At 32.8% G+C, this 19,908-nt stretch overlaps 4 protein-coding genes and 1 long non-coding RNA gene across 5 annotated transcripts; 2 read left to right on the top strand and 3 right to left on the bottom strand.

Moving 5' to 3' along the window:
* The first annotated feature begins 1,839 nt into the window (after positions 1–1,839).
* LOC135149145 (uncharacterized) lies at positions 1,840–4,783 on the top strand. Its single transcript, XR_010287286.1, has 2 exons — positions 1,840–2,530; positions 4,187–4,783. It is a non-coding gene; the product is annotated as an uncharacterized LOC135149145 (long non-coding RNA).
* On the bottom strand, positions 3,803–4,499 carry LOC108200387 (non-specific lipid-transfer protein Cw18). The gene is made up of 2 exons (XM_017368512.2): positions 4,129–4,499; positions 3,803–4,045 (listed from the first exon to the last, which is right to left on the bottom strand). The coding sequence occupies exons 1-2, from the start codon at positions 4,497–4,499 to the stop codon at positions 4,036–4,038; spliced, it is 381 nt and encodes a 126-aa protein (XP_017224001.1). The 3' UTR covers positions 3,803–4,035.
* Positions 4,784–6,955: 2,172 nt separating the features above from the next.
* Positions 6,956–9,622, bottom strand: LOC108201684 (chromatin remodeling protein SHL-like). Its single transcript, XM_064085501.1, has 6 exons — positions 9,493–9,622; positions 7,940–8,083; positions 7,724–7,853; positions 7,555–7,620; positions 7,176–7,257; positions 6,956–7,042 (listed from the first exon to the last, which is right to left on the bottom strand). Exons 1-6 carry the CDS (start codon positions 9,620–9,622, stop codon positions 6,956–6,958), a joined length of 639 nt encoding a protein of 212 aa, XP_063941571.1.
* A 5,198-nt stretch (positions 9,623–14,820) lies between these two features.
* LOC135149704 (F-box protein At4g22390-like) lies at positions 14,821–18,723 on the top strand. Its single transcript, XM_064085500.1, has 3 exons — positions 14,821–14,876; positions 15,203–16,511; positions 18,188–18,723. Exons 1-2 carry the CDS (start codon positions 14,821–14,823, stop codon positions 16,488–16,490), a joined length of 1,344 nt encoding a protein of 447 aa, XP_063941570.1. The 3' UTR covers positions 16,491–16,511; positions 18,188–18,723.
* LOC135149385 (non-specific lipid-transfer protein Cw18-like) lies at positions 17,804–18,500 on the bottom strand. Its single transcript, XM_064085065.1, has 2 exons — positions 18,130–18,500; positions 17,804–18,046 (listed from the first exon to the last, which is right to left on the bottom strand). Exons 1-2 carry the CDS (start codon positions 18,498–18,500, stop codon positions 18,037–18,039), a joined length of 381 nt encoding a protein of 126 aa, XP_063941135.1. The 3' UTR covers positions 17,804–18,036.
* Positions 18,724–19,908: the final 1,185 nt, after the last annotated feature.

Here is a 19,908-nt window from a genome sequence, read left to right as displayed (position 1 = left end):
GTTCTCTGCACTAATATTATCCATAACATCTTGCAATCGACTAGATTCAACTTGGATCAATATTGTCTTGTGCATTGTGATTATATTTAGTAATTTAAAATGTCTTCAACTTGATATGGTTTAATATGTATTCTTTTTATCCTGTTCTTACATCTACAATTGGTATACCCACGTGAACATCGATCATCGTTGTTTATCAGCCAAACCGTAAATTGTTCTGCACCCGTGGTCTATAAGTCTTGCAATTGTTCTTCACCATTAATAATTGTTCCTCATAATTGTTCCTCACCGCTGCTCACTGTTGTTCATCTTCAGAGATCTTTTTTTATTTAGGGGAGATATTTTAGGAAACCTTTGACTTGTAAATGTCAAATTAATGCAGTATAATAAGGGATTGTGATTCTTTATCAATACTGTTTATCTTTAAATTAAATATTATATCCACTTGTCCAGCGTATCTACCGTTCACTAGTATTTTAATCTAAGGGTGTTGGATAAGGTCTCCAAGTACTCCAAAATTATTGGTCTCCATAGAGCCTAACTCATAGATTTAATTACCGAAAAAATTATTAAACTATTGTGATTTTTTCATTATAACCAAAAATCTAATTTTGTTGCAGAAAAATGCAACTAACTAATAGAAAACGTATTTGAGAGAACCCAGTTTAAAAATATTTCTAACCATGGTTAAATGGATGTCCTACGCAACATTACTAAAATATCATTCTTTTATAATTTTATTTTAAATATTTACATAATCCATTGTACACACCAAACAATCAGTTTTTTTTTTACGTAGGAACCCGTGGCCGCTACCCTTCGGGTATGCACGGGTAAACCCACGAGCTCACGTAATAGCCTGCAAACTACGTGAACCACTTTAGCGACTTGCTCTGGTCCAGGAGGCATAATCAAAAATTCTGCTCCCATCGGAAGTCGAAACTGTGACCAAGAGGATACAAGTTTCCCGCTGAAGCAATCCTTTGGAAATATGATTTTGCATTGAAAGTTGAAGTGGACAAATAATTTGAAACAAATTTTTTTTTCCAAGATGGACGTGTAAATTGAAACGGAGGGAGTATATGATATTTAACTCTATTTTAATATTCTATAACTTTATAGTGTGTTTATTATAATGTGTGTATTTATATATAAATTCATAAAATAATATATTTATATAAATTTTATATAATTGTAAGATATTATAGACATATATCAAAATATTTTTTGAGTTAAATATTTTAAAGATAACAAATTTATATCGAAATATAAGTAAAAATTAATTTTTGAATAGATATAAATCATCTTTATTAACTTTAATTTTTAACATCATTTTTTGATCTTTGCTATTTTTTATAATTTTCAAAATTTTTTAATATAAAAATAAAAATCTATTTAAAATCAGATTCAGATCCGGATAGTATTTGTATCTGGATACAGATATGAATTTTCAGATCCGAATCAACGTACATACAAATTAATATCAAAATTATCCGTTTTACGGCTTGACATTTTTGTGGTAGTTACTTTTTTCTTTACTGCAAAAAGCTCTTCACTTTTACGTACACTTTCCATGTGTTTGCAGGCTTTTCTTTACGTTGATTTTAAAGTCACTACAAAAAGCTCTTCACAATAATCCACTTTCATTGTTTCTAAAACCCTACACAATTTCTCCTTGCAATCAAAATGTCAATTGCTGCAGTAGCCCCAGTAAGCAACAATGGAGTCTCAACGACGACGTTTCATGATCTCCCTGAAGAAACCACCGCTGAAATCTTCTCAAGACTCTCTGTAAAAGACCTAATCAAATCAAGCTCAGTGAACAAAGCATGGTACTCTCTTATCAACAACCCATCTTTTATTTCCTCTCAAATTCGTTAACTTTTGTGATGATAATGCTGTGCTTATAATCCCCCCTTTTATCTCTCACCAAAATTACTGCTCTTTAATCTCTGCTGATACTTCTCGAGTTATCGAAAAATTCGACATTCCCTTTGTTACCAAGAGTGGCAGTTTGAAGCTGATTGCGCAAGTAGATGGGATGCTTTTGTTAACTGATTTGCATATTGATTATGCTTCTAGGGAGTTGTATTTGTGGAACTCTTTTGTTAGGAGACACAGGGTTCTTGTTTCGAGTTGTTTTAAGAGGCTTTTGGATGATAGGGATAAGAGTTATTATGTGGTCGGGATGGGGTATGACAAGGGTACGGATGATTATAAGGTTATTAGGATTGTTTATGTCCAGGATGGAAAGGGGAAGCAGTTTGGACAGGTGGCTCCGAAGGTTGAGATTTATAGTTTGAGGAAGAACACGTGGAAGAAGATGGGGAATTCTCGGGTTCCGAGGCTTGTTAATGAAATGGGGGCTTATGTTGATGGTAGGTACTACTGGGTAGAGATGAAACAACCTGGAACTGAGGAGTTTAATAGTTTGAAGGGGAATGAGTTGAAGATAATGTCATGATTTTGATACGAGGGAGGCAAATCACTGTTGAAATATGCAAAGTGAGGAATTGTCAGTCTACTGCTGGTAAGTGATACAAATCTACATCTACTAATTAATGATTATATTCTTCAGTCCATAACGATTATATTTACTATTTTGCATATGGCGTGGTTGATAATGGCAATATAAAAGAAATATTACAATAAATCTGTGAGAAGTCCATATTTTTGTATCATGTTCAACATTCTTTGCTATCGTTTTTTCCAAGTTATCTTATCGTTTATAATTTCTCACTCACTCTTTTTCTGTTTGACCTTTGAATTCAAATCACTGTATTGAATTGTGGTTATGGAGTTGTTTGTGAAAAACAAGAGAGAGTTGTCTATTTGTTTGACTGATTATATTCTGGAAATCTGTCAATAGTGTTGAACGTCTAATTCAATATTTTCTAATAGACTTCATATTAATATTAGCTTGTAGTATAACAGAATCATCCTCGTAATCCTTTGGCAGCTTAACTTGCTAATGTTGCTTTAAATTTCTTGATCCGTTCTATTTGTTTTTTGTATAACTCGCACTTCATAGCATATAAAGAACTCTTGGATTACAGATGTTGTAATTTCTTTATCAATTCTTTAGACCTTTACGTGTGTTTAGACCTTTATCAGCACCGTCTACCTAGAAAAGCCCACATATCAGAATGTTGTATGCAATGCTGAACCTCGCTCTATAGTTCTTTTCTCTATCTCCCCTGCACCACTCATCATGCCGAGATGTCGTAAGACTTTGACTAAAATTTTATAAGTACCTAAATCAGGCTCTACTCTGTGTTTCTCCATGTCATTTGCAAACTCTTAAGCTTCAGTGGAACCCAGCAACACTCAGCCATAATGAGCACATTGTAATTATAAGTATATATTTATCTGTATATTTTTTACAGTTTAAAGAGGTAATGAATCAGCCCGACCCCAGCACAGATCTCCGGAAATCATGTACTAAGGCCAAGCATGAGGTCAGTCGTGGTTGCCCTTATGACACTCATATCCAGAAATAGGGACTGGGATGCCGGTTGATCAGAGAAAAACCGAGATCTTGTTACCTGATGTCTTGAGTATAGCTTATGACTGGAGTCGTCGTGTTTCCATTGCTGTTTAAATGTATTTCTATTAGCTTACAAGAAGTATGCATATCTGCCGCTGGGAATGCTGCTTTCGGTATATACAACAATACTAAACTGTCATAAACAGAGGCCTTTCCCTGTGATTTGTGACAGTTCCAGACTTGTAGTACTAAGTGACAGTCATTGATCAGTAGACGACGTTCTTTTATCTTTTGGCATTAACAGTTACGTTAGAATTAATAAGAAACGTCAAACGTTTATAATATAGCACGCCAGAAATACATTACAGAACTCAATGAGTTACGGTGGATGCAAAACAGGAGTTGCATTTCTTGTTGAACTGAAAAATTACAAAACATATGAGATACATTTGCTCATAAATTTATTTCTTAAGGCACATATATGGCCTCAGTGTTATTATATATATCGATTTTTCCTCCAACTACTTCTTCATGCACCGGAGGTAAGCTTAGTTTACGCTGCATAGAAAAATATATTAGTCAGTCATGTGTACTAATGAACTAATCAAAAAAATTATCAACAATCCGTGAAATAAACTTACGTGTTACAGTCGAATTTACGATCTGCAGAGTATATAAATGGAAGTCCGCATTTTGCAGGAAGAGCGTCTATTTTAGGAATACGAGCATCTGGAGCAGGAACACCAGCTCTGTTTCTATTAGAACGATCCTGCACGCAACGACACAACTCAATCCTCTCTTCTCTAGTCTTGGCCGTATCACGGAATGCTTTTAAAGAGTTGCAACACTCAGCAGATGGATCCTGCTGTTCGCCCCTGTGAAATGGATCACAAAGTTGCTTTGTACGTTCTTGTAATGTTGTTCCGCAGGTAAAAGCCTCCCCTTGCTCCACCATCAGAAAAGCCGCCAAAAATGTGGCAAAAACCATCGTCAAGTACACAATCTTCGCCATTATTTTCTCAGGTATCTGTAGACTTCTTGGAATGTGCTATGTAGACAAATTGTGCAGAAACAGATTATGCAGGGAGACGCATTTATAGGCAAGTCGGAGAAGCACTAGAACAAAATTAACAAATCTAACTAACAGTTAGGACACCTGGTCTGGTAAGTTCACAGAAATGCCTAGGAACAATTTGATGCTTGCATCTCTATTAATATGTTTAATTGTGTGGTTACATGTTAGGCTTCATCTGAAAAACTACAAATTTTAATCTGGTATGTAAATTAGTTGCCTAATTATCCTCTGCTTGGCCTGTTTTATTTAATTTGTAACTGCAACTCCCTCATCTCCCTGTTACACTGTGTAAGATCACAGCACACTCACAAGTCACAACACGTTAGAATTTTGCTGGACATGATGTTCTAACTTCTGACCTCATCTCATAAGTAGATATTTCAGGTTGGCGAAACGAGCCGAGCTAGGCCGAGACAAATTATCACAATTAAACCGTGTTCAATGAGTGAATTTGACGAGTTGGACAAGTTAATTTATTTAATTTATTTAATATTTTGTCAGATGTGATTAACATGAATGGAAATTAATATCACATCACACTACAAATTATACGTATATTTGATTGTATAATTTAGTCTAAATAATTTTCTTGCAACAAAAATAAGTTTAACAATACAAAAATCAGATGCGATGCAATAAAATGATCCTTGCAACTCTTATTATATTATTGTATTCACTTTTGAAACTTTTGTGATTAAGAAAACTGCAAAGACAATTATTATGATGTAAATTAACTTTTACCTATAAGTCAATTGAAAATTTGGTAATTTAATTTAAAAATTAAAAAATTTCAAATTATTAAAATAAAATAACTTTATTACTAAATAAAGTTTATTACATATTAAAAAATTAAAAACTTCATAATAAAATGCAAATCATCAAAAAAGGCCAAAAAAAGTTAGCATATCTCACTTCTACCTTTTGGCTTAAAACCCCCTAAAAAAGCACTTAACTTCTTTTGCCAACGCTACCTAAACAATAGAAGCAGCTTAAAGCGCTAAAAAAAGCCCGAAAAGACTTAAAATAATAAGTGTTGCCAAACACCCACTTACTATCTCCTGTTTTTCCTCTATTAGTGTTGGAAATTTTTGTTGAGTAAAACTTGTACCTTACATAGAATATAGTTTTCATATATATATATATATATATATATATATATATATATATATATATTAAATCAGTACTTACAAAATAAAATAACACATCACCCAAAAAAATTACAAAAAACATAAATTACATATCTTGTATTTTAATTACTTAGCTAAATACTTCATACGAAGGTCGTAAAATATGATCTAGGATCCATAAAATTCTCATCTAAATTTTATTAAAGGGTTATATTTGGTATTTTATTTTAAATTTTTATAAGTGAATTGTAAGTAAAAATAATTTGATCAGAGTATAAATTTTCTAAATCACCTTATGGATTGCGTTGACGAGCGTGCTGTATGTTTACGGAATGGCAGCGAGCAAGGAAAGATAACTCTGTATATAACACACAACAGCACATTGTGGTTCGATTTCGAACGTGCTGTAAACCACCTGAAGTCTGGGTTAAAATAAACGTAGATGCAGCTTTTGTGCAGGGGACAGACCAGGTATGAGTTGGATGTAATATTAGGGATGAAGAAGGTAACTTTCTTTTAGCCAAAAGTATTGTCGTGCGAGCGTGATTTCAGCCGAGAGAAGCAGAAGTTATGAGCCTCAAAAGCTTTAACTTGGACGAAAGAATGGAGGAGTAGAAAGTGTCTGTTTGAATGTGATGCCAGCTCCTAGCTAGTCGATGCAGTAAATGGCGGTCGGGGAAACACCTACTTTCATGCAACGATCGAAAATTGTAGGGATATGCTTAAACACTTTGATGAAGGGTTATTTACTTTTTATCTTTAGGTCTGCGAATACGTAACTTATGAATTAGCACGAGTCGCATATTCTATGTCAGGCTCTATACTGCTCCAGATTTCATCATTTTTATGATTGATTCTGAGAAGTATTAATGCAAGTGCGTTTATAAAAAAACAAACAAACTTCTCCAAAACAATATTTCACAAATCTATATGGTATTTCGTCTATGACCAATATATATGTAACCATACCCACCAAACCCCAACCTAATTTGGTACGTAAAAGCAATGTGAGATTGGGTGATATTTGAATTTAATTTTCAAACATGCATTTAATCAAGTAACTATATTTGTCAAAATCCAAACTGTATGCATGTAAAACAAATTACAAATAATTAGAATAATATGATTGTTAGATTAAAAAATAAAATTTAAATTTTAAAATAATAGAAGAAACCTATTATGTCACAATAAATAAAAGGGGCGGAACAACAAACCAACAATTCTCCACAAGACAAACAAAAATTTGAAATACTCCTTAATCTTTAATTATCCAAGGGCCTTCTCCTTTTTGATATCTTTGTGCATCCTCGGGAACTTGAGATACCTTTCAAAGCGCTTGTCCGCAGCTTGGTCCTAAGTATTATAAAATATCAAAAATTGAGTTTATTATATGTATTGTAAATAATCATATCAAAAAAGAGTGGGAAATGTCAAATAAAAAAGATAGAACAAGATGTATAAAAGCGCTAAGTCCAACAAGTCTAACCTGGCTAGGAGAGTTCTTGCAGTTATCACAAAAAATAATGCATGAACTCTTTGCATCAGTGTTGGTACAAGATGGATGGAACCTACAAGGAACATTAAAAGCACAATCAACGCAACACGAAAACTTCCATGAAAATTGAAATCACAAGGAATGCACGTTTAAGGAGATAATTCTTAGTGAGTTAATCAACTTATAGTATAAAAAAGCCTTACCACACTTCTTATGAAAATATAGAATCTATTCAACATTCAACAACAGTAAATAAAAGAGTTGCATGCATGCACCTCAAGATTTCTTTTTCTGAAATGCTGGAAATGAAAATAAAGCACATACATTGATACATAAAAGAGCAATTTTTTTATTATAATGGATACCGTACCTTGATTTGCATATCTGACAATAGACATACAGATCCGGATTGTAAGGATTCCTGCAAATGCACAACCTGCAATTAAGATTTAAGAATAGTCAAATTAGACACTTTGAAAGGAGTAATTTTGTAACTAAACACAAACAACAAGTAACTATAGGAGTCACATATCACTTACCAATCAGCATCTTTGACATCAATCAATTTTTTCTTATAAATATCATACTCAAATCGACTGTAGTAATCGGAATCAGAACGCCGACTTTCAAGCTCCATATATTCATGAAAAGTGTGCACGGTACACTTTCCTAGGATACAATCTAGACTTTGAGGATCAAAATGGTTAGATAGAAACAATTTTTTTTCCCGTGACAGTCTTTCTTCCAAAGGTCACCGTGACAGTCTTTCTTCCAAAGATCAGTGTCTTGGGGTCTGTAGTACCATCTTACTGTCACCTTTTTAGCCTTGGATTCTACAATCTGAGCAACATATGGTGGATCATCCGGATTAGGGGCCATCATAAGCACACAATCTCCATCTACAGAACATCAAAAGTATAGACAATGTGAGAAATAAACAATACCATATTCAACAACTCATACAAAAAAGAAAGTGTGATTGTCATCCCCTAAACATCTATGTGTGGTAACTCACTAAGGGGTCATGTGTTTTTTTTGTAATGCTTTTTGATGAACTTATATTAATGTAGTCCAGTAAGATTGTTTTAAAGAAAATCTAAAGTTTAAAAAGTGTATAGTTCATATCATGTTTAATCAAAATATTGTAAATTGTAATGATTTATTCATGTACCATACGGTGAGACGAGGGAGGTGGAAAGAACAAATATGAAATAGGAGAACATATCTGTCTAAATAGCAAAAAGATATGTTGAGAAGAAAATTTGTAAATAGACATCCGCTGACAGACAAGCATACAAGTGAGCATCAAGGGTTGAGCCTCAAAGTCAATATGCTTGAGGGAACACTTCATGAGAAATAAGGACCTTGAGAATGAGTGTTATTGAAGGATGGTGGGCGTTATATAGAGTTTTATTCTATTTTAGTTCTCTTTACTACCTCCTAATGACTTTCTATAAAAAGATCATAATAAAATATAACATAATTATTAAGTTTTTTAAGAGATATAACATATTTATTAGGCTTTTTGAGAGATATTGTGTATTTTTGAGGGAGAAATGTAGATAGCTTCCACTAAGAGATTGAGCAGGGATTCAAAGGGTTTGTTTGGAAATTGTAGAGATATTTTTAAGTTATAATTTCTAAACTCTAAGTTGTAGAGATATTTATTATTTGTGTGATTTCATTGTTTTAGAGATGGGATGATGATAATCCAATTATCTAGGTAAGACCATATTTGGTGACTAGTACTAGAACAGACACAATATAAAAGCTAGTAAACTTACATTAGACAAAGTTAACGAAAAATTGAGTTTAACCACAATCAATCCCTCAAATGACCATCAATTATATGATTGTTATATGGTAGAGCTTATGAAATAAATAGATGATAATACCAATGAGGGAGAAACAAAATTGATGGAAAATAAACAATGAACTACATCCATTAAGTAAATGTTACTCCCTCTGTCACATTCAATTCTATACATACTTTAGTACTCCTGTAAAGTTTATTTTTTATAATTTCTTTTTAAGATTTACTTCTTCCGGATAAAAAATTAAATATTAAATTTTTATTAGTTATAGAGCTATACGTTATAGTCTTGTAGAAGCATTAAAGTACGTGCCGCGTACAACAATGTATACAACTCAGAGGGACGGTGAGAGTATTAAACAAATGATGCCTCCCAGGCATCGTTTATTTAATACTCCATCGCCTCCGGAGTTGTATACATTTATTATATCATAACATGAGCAACACAAATAATAAAATCGTAATTAAAACTACATAAATACATAGAGTTATTACCATTATAATGAGGACTATTATGTTTGCGTAGCTTCGATTGTGCAAGGGAGTTGATGGAATCATGTGACGAGATTCTTTTCTTACCCTTGGGATCCCTCACACCTTGTACATCTTTTCTTGTGCGGCTCATAGCTGTAAAATATCAAAAGTAAATTTTAGCCAGATCTGTTGCAATTAGAAATCAAAGACGAAAACTCTGTATAAATTCGAAAACTAAATTTGGAATCAATTGCAAGAAACATACGAGTACTTACTAATTATTAGTTCAAACTAATTACCCGATTATACATGAACACACACCACTTTACCTTTAGATATTTACGACGGAGAAAACAGAATTTTGGGAGAAAGATGATATATTTGGGAGGTGGGGGATGTCTAATCCAATATTTCTAGTAGTGGCTTTACCTTAAGTACGCCGGAGTGAGACTACTGGATCGTGAGAGAAACATGAAATATTAGGGACGGGGTAGATTTTTCAATTGTTGAAAAGACTAAAAATGTATAGTCTTGTACTCATGAGGCGATAATATCTATGGGGCGATAAGATCTATGAGGCGATAAGATCTAGGAATATTTGTCGGTGTGCATCTATAGGAGATAAAGGTTCCCGATGGTCATGGAAATGTATGTGTGCGTCTACACGAGATGTAGATGCATCTGTGTTTGTGGGAGCAATATGAAGTGTCCAAGAATCTGTAAAAGAAAATTTTATTCATCTTTTCATTCACTTTTAACTCATGTGGTTAGTTTGAATTGACAAAAGTACACAAATTGAGCAAAATTTAATTAAATAGAATTATAAATGTAGAATATTTATTTAGTTATAATATTACAAAGGCATGAACTCTCAAAATGCACATATACAAAATGCACTTTTTCTTTAATTTATAACTACATGCAAACTCCAATCTCTTTGTTACACTATATGGCTCTGTTTGGAAGTCAGAGATTTTGGGCAAAATTAGAGGTTTGAGGTGTTTTAGAGGTTTGACAACTAGAACCGCTAATATTAGTGCTTGGTAGTTATAAGCAGATTGTAATAAAGGTTTTTTTTACAAAAATCGGTCCTATGCGGTCAACATCCCGCCTAGGCTGCCCAAATCCCGCCTAGGAGGTCCAGGCGGTCAAAACAAAAAAAAAACATTTTTAATAAATTAAATCTAAAATTATGATTATATTATAAGAAAATATTATTCACTTGTGCTTAACTTAATATCCTATAAGTGACTAATTTTATTTAATATTTATTACATTATTTCGATTGGTATATATTTATTTAATCAATGATTTGTATTATATATATCAAGTATTTATTTAATATATGATATTATATTGTTTACTAGTTTGACTCCACTAGTAGTGAAAAGTAGATAAAATTATTAAATTACATATAATTATAATAATTTAAAAAGAGTAGTGCTAGGTGCACATAATTGTGTAAATGCAAGGGGGCCATCCAATTAAAATCTGCCACATGTCATTATGTACATGTCTTTGTACACAATTTTGTGTACCAAGCATTTTCCATTTAAAAATAATATATGTCCGATTAATGCTCCGATTAATCTTTCCGATTAATCCCCTATTTACCGATTAATCGCTAGAAGGTACCCCGACCGCCCTGGGACGCCTAGCGATTTCTAGAACCCTGAATACAATAATGAGTTACACTATACTGGATGCTTTAAATGGTGATAGAGATGATTGGCTGATAAGAGTAAGAGTTTGTCGGATGCACAAATTTATTTTATTCTAAAAATTTTAAGTTTAAATCATTAATATAATTTTTATAGGCCGCCGCAACGCGCGGCTTCTCCACTAGTTACCTCTAAATATGAGTAAAAAGAGTAATAATATTATTTATAGAGTTTTATTATTGAATGTTACCACAATAAAGTAAGATTATGACTTCTAATATTTATGATAATATATTTAGATTTTATCAAATTTATGTGCTATTTATTTTTATTATAAAGTTATTTTCTTTGTTTTAATTAAATATAAATAGTAGATAAACTTGTTAAAATTTAAATATATTATTATAAATATTAGAATTCATAACTTTTTACTTGGTTATGTCACATTCAAGAATAATATTTAGAACTTTGTAAAAAAATATTTTTACTCCCGAAGGACATATACTTGTTTGATATCTTTCATGACTATAATGATATAAATGATATCTTGTTATTCGTTAAGACCCATGAATAGAGTGATATATGACGTTGACTTCAGCGATCATTTTAATATTCCAGTACAAACTGAAGTACATTAATTTTGATGATACAAATGAAGGACATTTCATTTCTTTTTAATAAACAACCAGAAGTTTACTCTTATAATTTGCTAATATGGAGACGACAGAAATTCAAATCAAATATGTATATAATTGTCAATGTTTGATTGGTGCACAATATATCACTATTCCCATTTCCAAGTAAATCCTATTATTTTGTGTGTAATGAAGAATTAGCTTTGCCCACTAGAAAATCTAAATCATAATTAATCATTATGTTGTACATCAGGTTATGTTGGGAATTAGTTTTGGAGTTTACACGAATTCTAAATATATAATTAGTCACTGGAGGTGAATATGAAATCTCATTAGGATTGTTCTTCTTTCTGGAAAATTATTTTCTTTTTTATAGTTTGGTGATAATTTATGAATCTAGCGCCATAATGAACACATTCTTTATTGTATTTAATTTTTAGCAAAAACGTTTCATAATTTACATACTTATACCTCTTTTGGACATTTAAAATTTTGGATTCTCGTTTAATGTCCCTAGCACGTTCTTTTCGCATTGCTCTTTCATTTCCTTATAAAAAAAATTGCATTTCGCTAGAGGTTTTAGTCCTTACCTATGTGATATTGTTATGTGTGCGCATCATTGTTTTTATATGCAAAACTGGAGATTTCTAGACACTTCTTTAGGGCCCGATTCACTCGACTCTCTTCTTATGTGACATCATTTTGTGTATGTGCTAGTACCGTATTTATATCAAAAATCTCAAGAGCTCCAGAAGCTTCTTTCTCCATAAAATTCTAGATATTTTTGTGAGGCCGATTCACTCAACTCTTCTCATGTGATGACATCATTCTTTATATGTGCTACTACTGTATTTAATATTTATATCAAAAATCTCAAAAGCTCTAGACACTTCCTTTTCCCTAGAATTCTAGACACTTCTTTAGCGACCGATTCACTCGACACTTCTTATATGACATCATTTTGTGTATGTGCTAGTATTATATATATCAAAAATCGCATGAGCTCTAGACAACCCCAAACACTTCCGCCCAATTCACTAGATTCTTCTTATGCCCTTGTATTTAATCATATGTATGCGTGTTATGGTGCTCTTTACTATGCAATTTCACCGAAGCGGATTGTATTTTACAAATTCCAAAAGAGATGGACAGGGTAGGTAGATTTCATGCATGGGTAAATATCATTGTATATCATCCTTTGTTCCAGATCAAGAGTCCGGTAACACTATTGTAAGTACCGTAACAAATCTTCAAAAAGAAATGGAGAGGTTCAGACAAGAAATCACATTACATCAGTTACTTGAGAAATTTCAGATGGAATATCCTAATATTCCTGAGTAACTAATTTGATGTGTCGTATTGGATTTAACCTCTTAATTATTCTTTTTTGATTGGCAAAAGTACTTCATAGTAATGTTTATCGGGTCTTGATCTGGAACAAGGGGTGATACAATGACTTGCATATGGCACTGATGGTGATATATAGTAATATCACCTACAAATCACTGATCAGTGTGTCCTCAATTATGTTCGAAAAGAGATCTCCAGGCGGACACTAGTCACACTGCTGCAGTCAGTTCTTATAATGATTTTCTTTTAATCTTTGAAATGTATGACTTTTGGCATGTATTTGCATGTTAGTATATCGATAATATTGTGGTAGTTTTGTTTCTTTTGATGTGTATCCATTACACATATTCTTTGATTACAGTATTAATGGTTATCAGAATATCAGAGTCAAATAACTTTTTTGAATAGTTTGGACATGGATGAATGATAAAAAAAAATGATCTAGTCGCTACATATAAGGTTTGCCGACTGTTTTACATAAAACATTAATAATTTTGTAAGGAAGACATGTTGCACTGCACATGTTTATATGAATTTTTATAGGGTTAAATATCAACTATGTGATAAACTGTGTCCAAAAAACTGAAGCGCATCACTCATTGAAAATTTAACGGATTACGTCCAAAAAACTCAAATAAATCAACTTAATTTAATCATTCGTTCAATTCGAAAGCCGTTGATTGATGATTAGTTTGAGTTGAGTGACCTATTTGAATTTTTTGGACGTATACAGTCACCTACCAGATATTAACCGCATCCGAATCCGACAATTCCGGATACGGATATAGGCATATTTGTATTCGATAATATCCGAATCCGAAATGAAATATACTCCCTCCGTTTCAAAATAGATGTCAACTTTAAAAAAATCACACAGTTTAAGAAAAGTGGATCTTGACAAATTAGATGCATTAAATTACTATAATATGTGGAATGAGATTGATCTAGGAAATATAAACAAGAGATATGTGGAGTAGAATTGACTTTGGAAATATGATTTTGTATTGAAAGTTGAAGTGGACAACTAATTTGAAACAATTTTTTTTTTTTTCCAAAATGGATGTGTAAATTGAAACGGAGGGAGTATATGATATTTAACTCTATTTTAATATTCTATAACTTTATAGTGTGTTTATTATAATGTATGTATTTATATATAAATTCATAAAATAATATATTATATAAATTTTATATAATTGTAAGATATTATAGACATATATCAAAATATTTTTCGAGTTAAATATTTGTAAAGATAACAAATTTATATCGAAATATATGCAAAAATTAATTTTTGAATAGATATAAATCATCTTTATTAACTTTAATTTTTAACATCATTTTTTGATCTTTGTTATTTTTTTTAATTTTCAAAATTTTTTAATATAAAAATTAAAATCTATTTAAAATCAGATTCATATCCGGATAGTATTCGTATCTGGATACTATATCCGGATACATATATGAATTTTCGGATCCGAATAACATACATACAAATTAATATCAAAATTATCCGTTTTACGGCTTGACATTTTTGGGGTAGTTACTTTTTTCTTTACTGCAAAAAGCTCTTCACTTTTACGTACACTTTCCATGTGTTTGCAGGCTTTTCTTTACGTTGGTTTTAAAGTCACTACAAAAAGCTCTTCACAATAATCCACTTTCATTGTTTCTAAAACCCTACACAATTTCTCCTTGCAATCAAAATGTCAATTGCTGCAGTAGCCCCAGTAAGAGCAACTCCAATGCAATGCTATACTTGGTTCTATTGCTATATTATAGCATCAAATGTAAAAAAACTCAACTCCAAAGGGGTGCTATATTTGGATGCATCCATGCATAGATGCATCCTTGGTTCTATATTTGAAACCAAGGATGGATCCATCCATGTTGCCACATCACCAATAAATAGAAATTGGAAACTAGTTAATGAGTTAATGAGTTAGGTAAAAGTTAAAGAGTTGGTTCTATATAGAAGTTAGGTAAAAGTTAATGAGTTGGTTAAATTTGAAACAAGCTATAGAACTTAGCATTGGAGTGCAAGTTTTATTTTAGCACCAAAAAACATTTTTTGGTGCTATATTATAGCAATAGCAATAGATATATAGCATCTAGCATTGGACTTGCTCTAAGCAACAATGGAGTCTCAACGACGACGTTTCATGATCTCCCTGAAGAAACCACCGCTGAAATCTTCTCAAGACTCTCTGTAAAAGACCTAATCAAATCAAGCTCAGTGAACAAAGCATGGTACTCTCTTATCAACAACCCATCTTTTATTTCCTCTCAAATTCGGAAAGCTGTTAACTTTTGTGATGATAATGCTGTGCTTATAATCCCCCCTTTTATCTCTCACCAAAATTACTGCTCTTTAATCTCTGCTGATACTTCTCGAGTTATCGAAAAATTCGACATTCCCTTTGTTACCAAGAGTGGCAGTTTGAAGCTGATTGCGCAAGTAGATGGGATGCTTTTGTTAACTGATTTGCATATTGATTATGCTTCTAGGGAGTTGTATTTGTGGAACTCTTTTGTTAGGAGACACAGGGTTCTTGTTTCGAGTTGTTTTAAGAGGCTTTTGGATGATAGGGATAAGAGTTATTATGTGGTCGGGATGGGGTATGATAAGGGTACGGATGATTATAAGGTTATTAGGATTGTTTACGTTCAGGATGGAAAGGGGAAGCAGTTTGGAGAGGTGGCTCCGAAGGTTGAGGTTTATAGTTTGAGGAAGAACACGTGGAAGAAGATGGGGGATTCTCGGGTTCCGAGGCTTGTTAATGAAATGGGGGCTTATATTGATGGTAGGTACTACTGGGTAGAGATGAAACAACCCGGAACTGAGGAATTTAATAAGTTGAAGGGGAATGAGTTGAAGATTATGTCATATGATTTTGAGACGCAGTTGTTTGGGGAATTTAATGTGCCAAATCGTGTTCCCCGTCTATTTGGAGTTATTGCCCCGTTTAAGCTCATGGGTTTTGAAGGTTCACTCGCTCTTTGTAGTTTGGACCCAGATTGCTACACTCTAGTGCCTCCCAAGTATCCTTTTCCTATATGGTTGAGGAGGCAACGAAAAGGTGTAGGCTCTTGGGTTCTACTTGCTACAGCTGTACTCAAACAATATGGGCATCCTTTGAATATTACAAAGACTGGAACTCTTATAGTAGAGTCATTCCAATCGCAGCGTCCTGATGAAACGCACATAGTCTCTATTAATTTTAAGAGCAGGATTTCTAAGGATCATGGATATGGTAAGCACGGGGGTCCAGATGTTTCCCGTGAAGTCCTTGCTCCATCTACTGTAGACACCTCGTTTCCACAGAGTCTAATCATGTACGAGGGAGGCAAATCACTGTTGAAATATGCAAAGTGAGGAATTGTCAGTCTACTGCTGGTAAGTGATACAAATCTACATCTACTAATTAATGATTATATTCTTCAGTCCATAACGATTATATTTACTATCTTGCATATGGCCTGGTTGATAATGGCAATATAAAAGAAATATTACAATAAATCTGTGAGAAGTCCATATTTTTGTATCATGTACAACATTCTTTGCTATCGTTTTTTCCAAGTTATCTTATCGTTTATAATTTCTCACTCACTCTTTTTCTGTTTGACCTTTGAATTCAAATCACTGTATTGAATTGTGGTTATGGAGTTGTTTGTGAAAAACAAGAGAGAGTTGTCTATTTGTTTGACTGATTATATTCTGGAAATCTGTCAATAGTGTTGAACGTCTAATTCAATATTTTCTAATAGACTTCATATTAATATTAGCTTGTAGTATAACAGAATCATCCTCGTAATCCTTTGGCAGCTTAACTTGCTAATGTTGCTTTAAATTTCTTGATCTGTTCTATTTGTTTTTTTGTATAACTCGCACTTCATAGCATATAAAGAACTCTTGGATTACAGATGTTGTAATTTCTTTATCAATTCTTTAGACCTTTACGTGTCTTTAGACCTTTATCAGCACTGTCTACCTAGAAAAGCCCACATATCAGAATGTTGTATGCAATGCTGAACCTCGCTCTATAGTTCTTTTCTCTATCTCCCCTGCACCACTCATCATGCCGAGATGTCGTGAGACTTTGACTAAAATTTTATAAGTACCTAAATCAGGCTCTACTCTGTGTTTCTCCATGTCATCTGCAAACTCTTAAGCTTCAGTGGAACCCAGCAACACTCAGCCATAATGAGCACATTGTAATTATAAGTATATATTTATCTGTATATTTTTTACAGTTTGAAGAGATAATGAATCAGCCCGACCCCAGCACAGATCTCCGGAAATCATGTACTAAGGCCAAGCATGAGGTCAGTCGTGGTTGCCCTTATGACACTCATATCCAGAAATAGGGACTGGGATGCCAGTTGATCAGAGAAAAACCGAGATCTTGTTACCTGATGTCTTGAGTATAGCTTATGACTGGAGTCGTCGTGTTTCCATTGCTGTTTAATTGTATTTCTATTAGCTTACAAGAAGTATGCATATTTACAAGAAGTATGCATATCTGCCGCTGGGAATGCTGCTTTCGGTATATACAACAATACTAAACTGTCATAAACAGAGGCCTTTCCCTGTGATTTGTGACAGTTCCAGACTTGTAGTACTAAGTGACAGTCATTGATCAGTAGACGACGTTCTTTTATCTTTTGGCATTAACAGTTACGTTAGAATTAATAAGAAACGTCAAACGTTTATAATATAGCACGCCAGAAATACATTACAGAACTCAATGAGTTACGGTGGATGCAAAACAGGAGTTGCATTTCTTGTTGAACTGAAAAATTACAAAACATATGAGATACATTTGCTCATAAATTTATTTCTTAAGGCACATATATGGCCTCAGTGTTATTATATATATCGATTTTTCCTCCAACTACTTCTTCATGCACCGGAGGTAAGCTTAGTTTACGCTGCATAGAAAAATATATTAGTCAGTCATGTGTACTAATGAACTAATCAAAAAAATTATCAACAATCAGTGAAATAAACTTACGTATTACAGTCGAATTTACGATCAGCAGAATATATAAATGGAAGTCCGCATTTTGCAGGAAGAGCGTCTATTTTAGGAATACGAGCATCTGGAGCAGGAACACCAGCTCTGTTTCTATTAGAACGATCCTGCACGCAACGACACAACTCAATCCTCTCTTCTCTAGTCTTGGCCGTATCACGGAATGCTTTTAATGAGTTGCAACACTCAGCAGATGGCTCCTGCTGTTCACCCCTGTGAAATGGATCACAAAGTTGCTTTGTACGTTCTTGTAATGTTGTCCCGCAGGTAAAAGCCTCCCCTTGCTCCACCATCAGAAAAGCCGCCAAAAATGTGGCAAAAACCATCGTCAAGTACACAATCTTCGCCATTATGTTCTCAGGTATCTGTAGACTTCTTGGAATGTGCTATGTAGACAAATTGTGCAGAAACAGATTATGCAGGGAGACGCATTTATAGGCAAGTCGGAGAAGCACTAGAACAAAATTAACAAATTTAACTAACAGTTAGGACACCTGGTCTGGTAAGTTCACAGAAATGCCTAGGAACAATTTGATGCTTGCATCTCTATTAATATGTTTAATTGTGTGGTTACATGAATGGAAATTAATATCACATCACACTACAAATTATACGTATATTTGATTGTATAATTTAGTCTAAATAATTTTCTTGCAACAAAAATAAGTTTAACAATACAAAAATCAGATGCGATGCAATAAAATGATCCTTGCAACTCTTATTATATTATTATATTCACTTTTGAAACTTTTGTGATTAAGAAAACTGCAAAGACAATTATTATGATGTAAATTAACTTTTACCTATAAGTCGATTGAAAATTTGGTAATTTAAATTTAAAAATTCAAAAAATTTCAAATTATTAAAATAAAATAACTTTATTACTAAATAAAGTTTATTACATATTAAAAAATTAAAAACTTCATAATAAAATGCAAATCACTAAAAAAGGCCAAAAAAGTTAACATATCTCACTTCTACCTTTTGGCTTAAAACCCCCCAAAAAAGCACTTATACTTCTTTTGCCAACGCTACCTAAACAATAGAAGCAGCTTAAAGCGCTAAAAGAAGCCCGAAAAGACTTAAAATAATAAGTGTTGCCAAACACCCACTTACTATCTCCTATTTTTCCTATATTAGTGTTGGAAATTTTTGTTGAGTAAAACTTGTACCTTACATAGAATATAGTTTTCATATATATATATATATATATATATATATATATATATATATATATATATATATATTAAATCAGTACTTACAAAATAAAATAACACATCACCCAAAAAAATTACAAAAAAACATAAATTACATATCTTTTATTTTAATTACTTAGCTAAATACTTCATACGAAGGTCGTAAAATATGATCTAGGATCCATAAATTTCTCATCTAAATTTTATTAAAGGGTTATATTTGGTATTTTATTTTAAATTTTTATAAGTGAAATGTAAGTAAAAATAATTTGATCAGAGTATAAATTTTCTAAATCACCTTATGGATTGCGTTGACGAGCGTGCTGTATGTTTACTGAATGGCAGCGAGCAAGGAAAGATAGCTCTGTATATAACACACAACAACACATTGTGGTTCGATTTCGAACGTGGTGTAAACCACCTGAAGTCTGGGTTAAAATAAACGTAGATGCAGCTTTTGTGCAGGGGACAGACCAGGTATGAGTTGGATGTGTTATTAGGGATGAAGAAGGTAACTTTCTTTTAGCCAAAAGTATTGTCGTGCAAGCGAGATTTCAGCCGA

Source organism: Daucus carota, chromosome 9 (assembly GCF_001625215.2).
Source record: "Daucus carota subsp. sativus chromosome 9, DH1 v3.0, whole genome shotgun sequence".
NCBI lineage: Eukaryota > Viridiplantae > Streptophyta > Magnoliopsida > Apiales > Apiaceae > Daucus > Daucus carota.
This window is presented reverse-complemented; position numbering and strand designations above follow the sequence as displayed.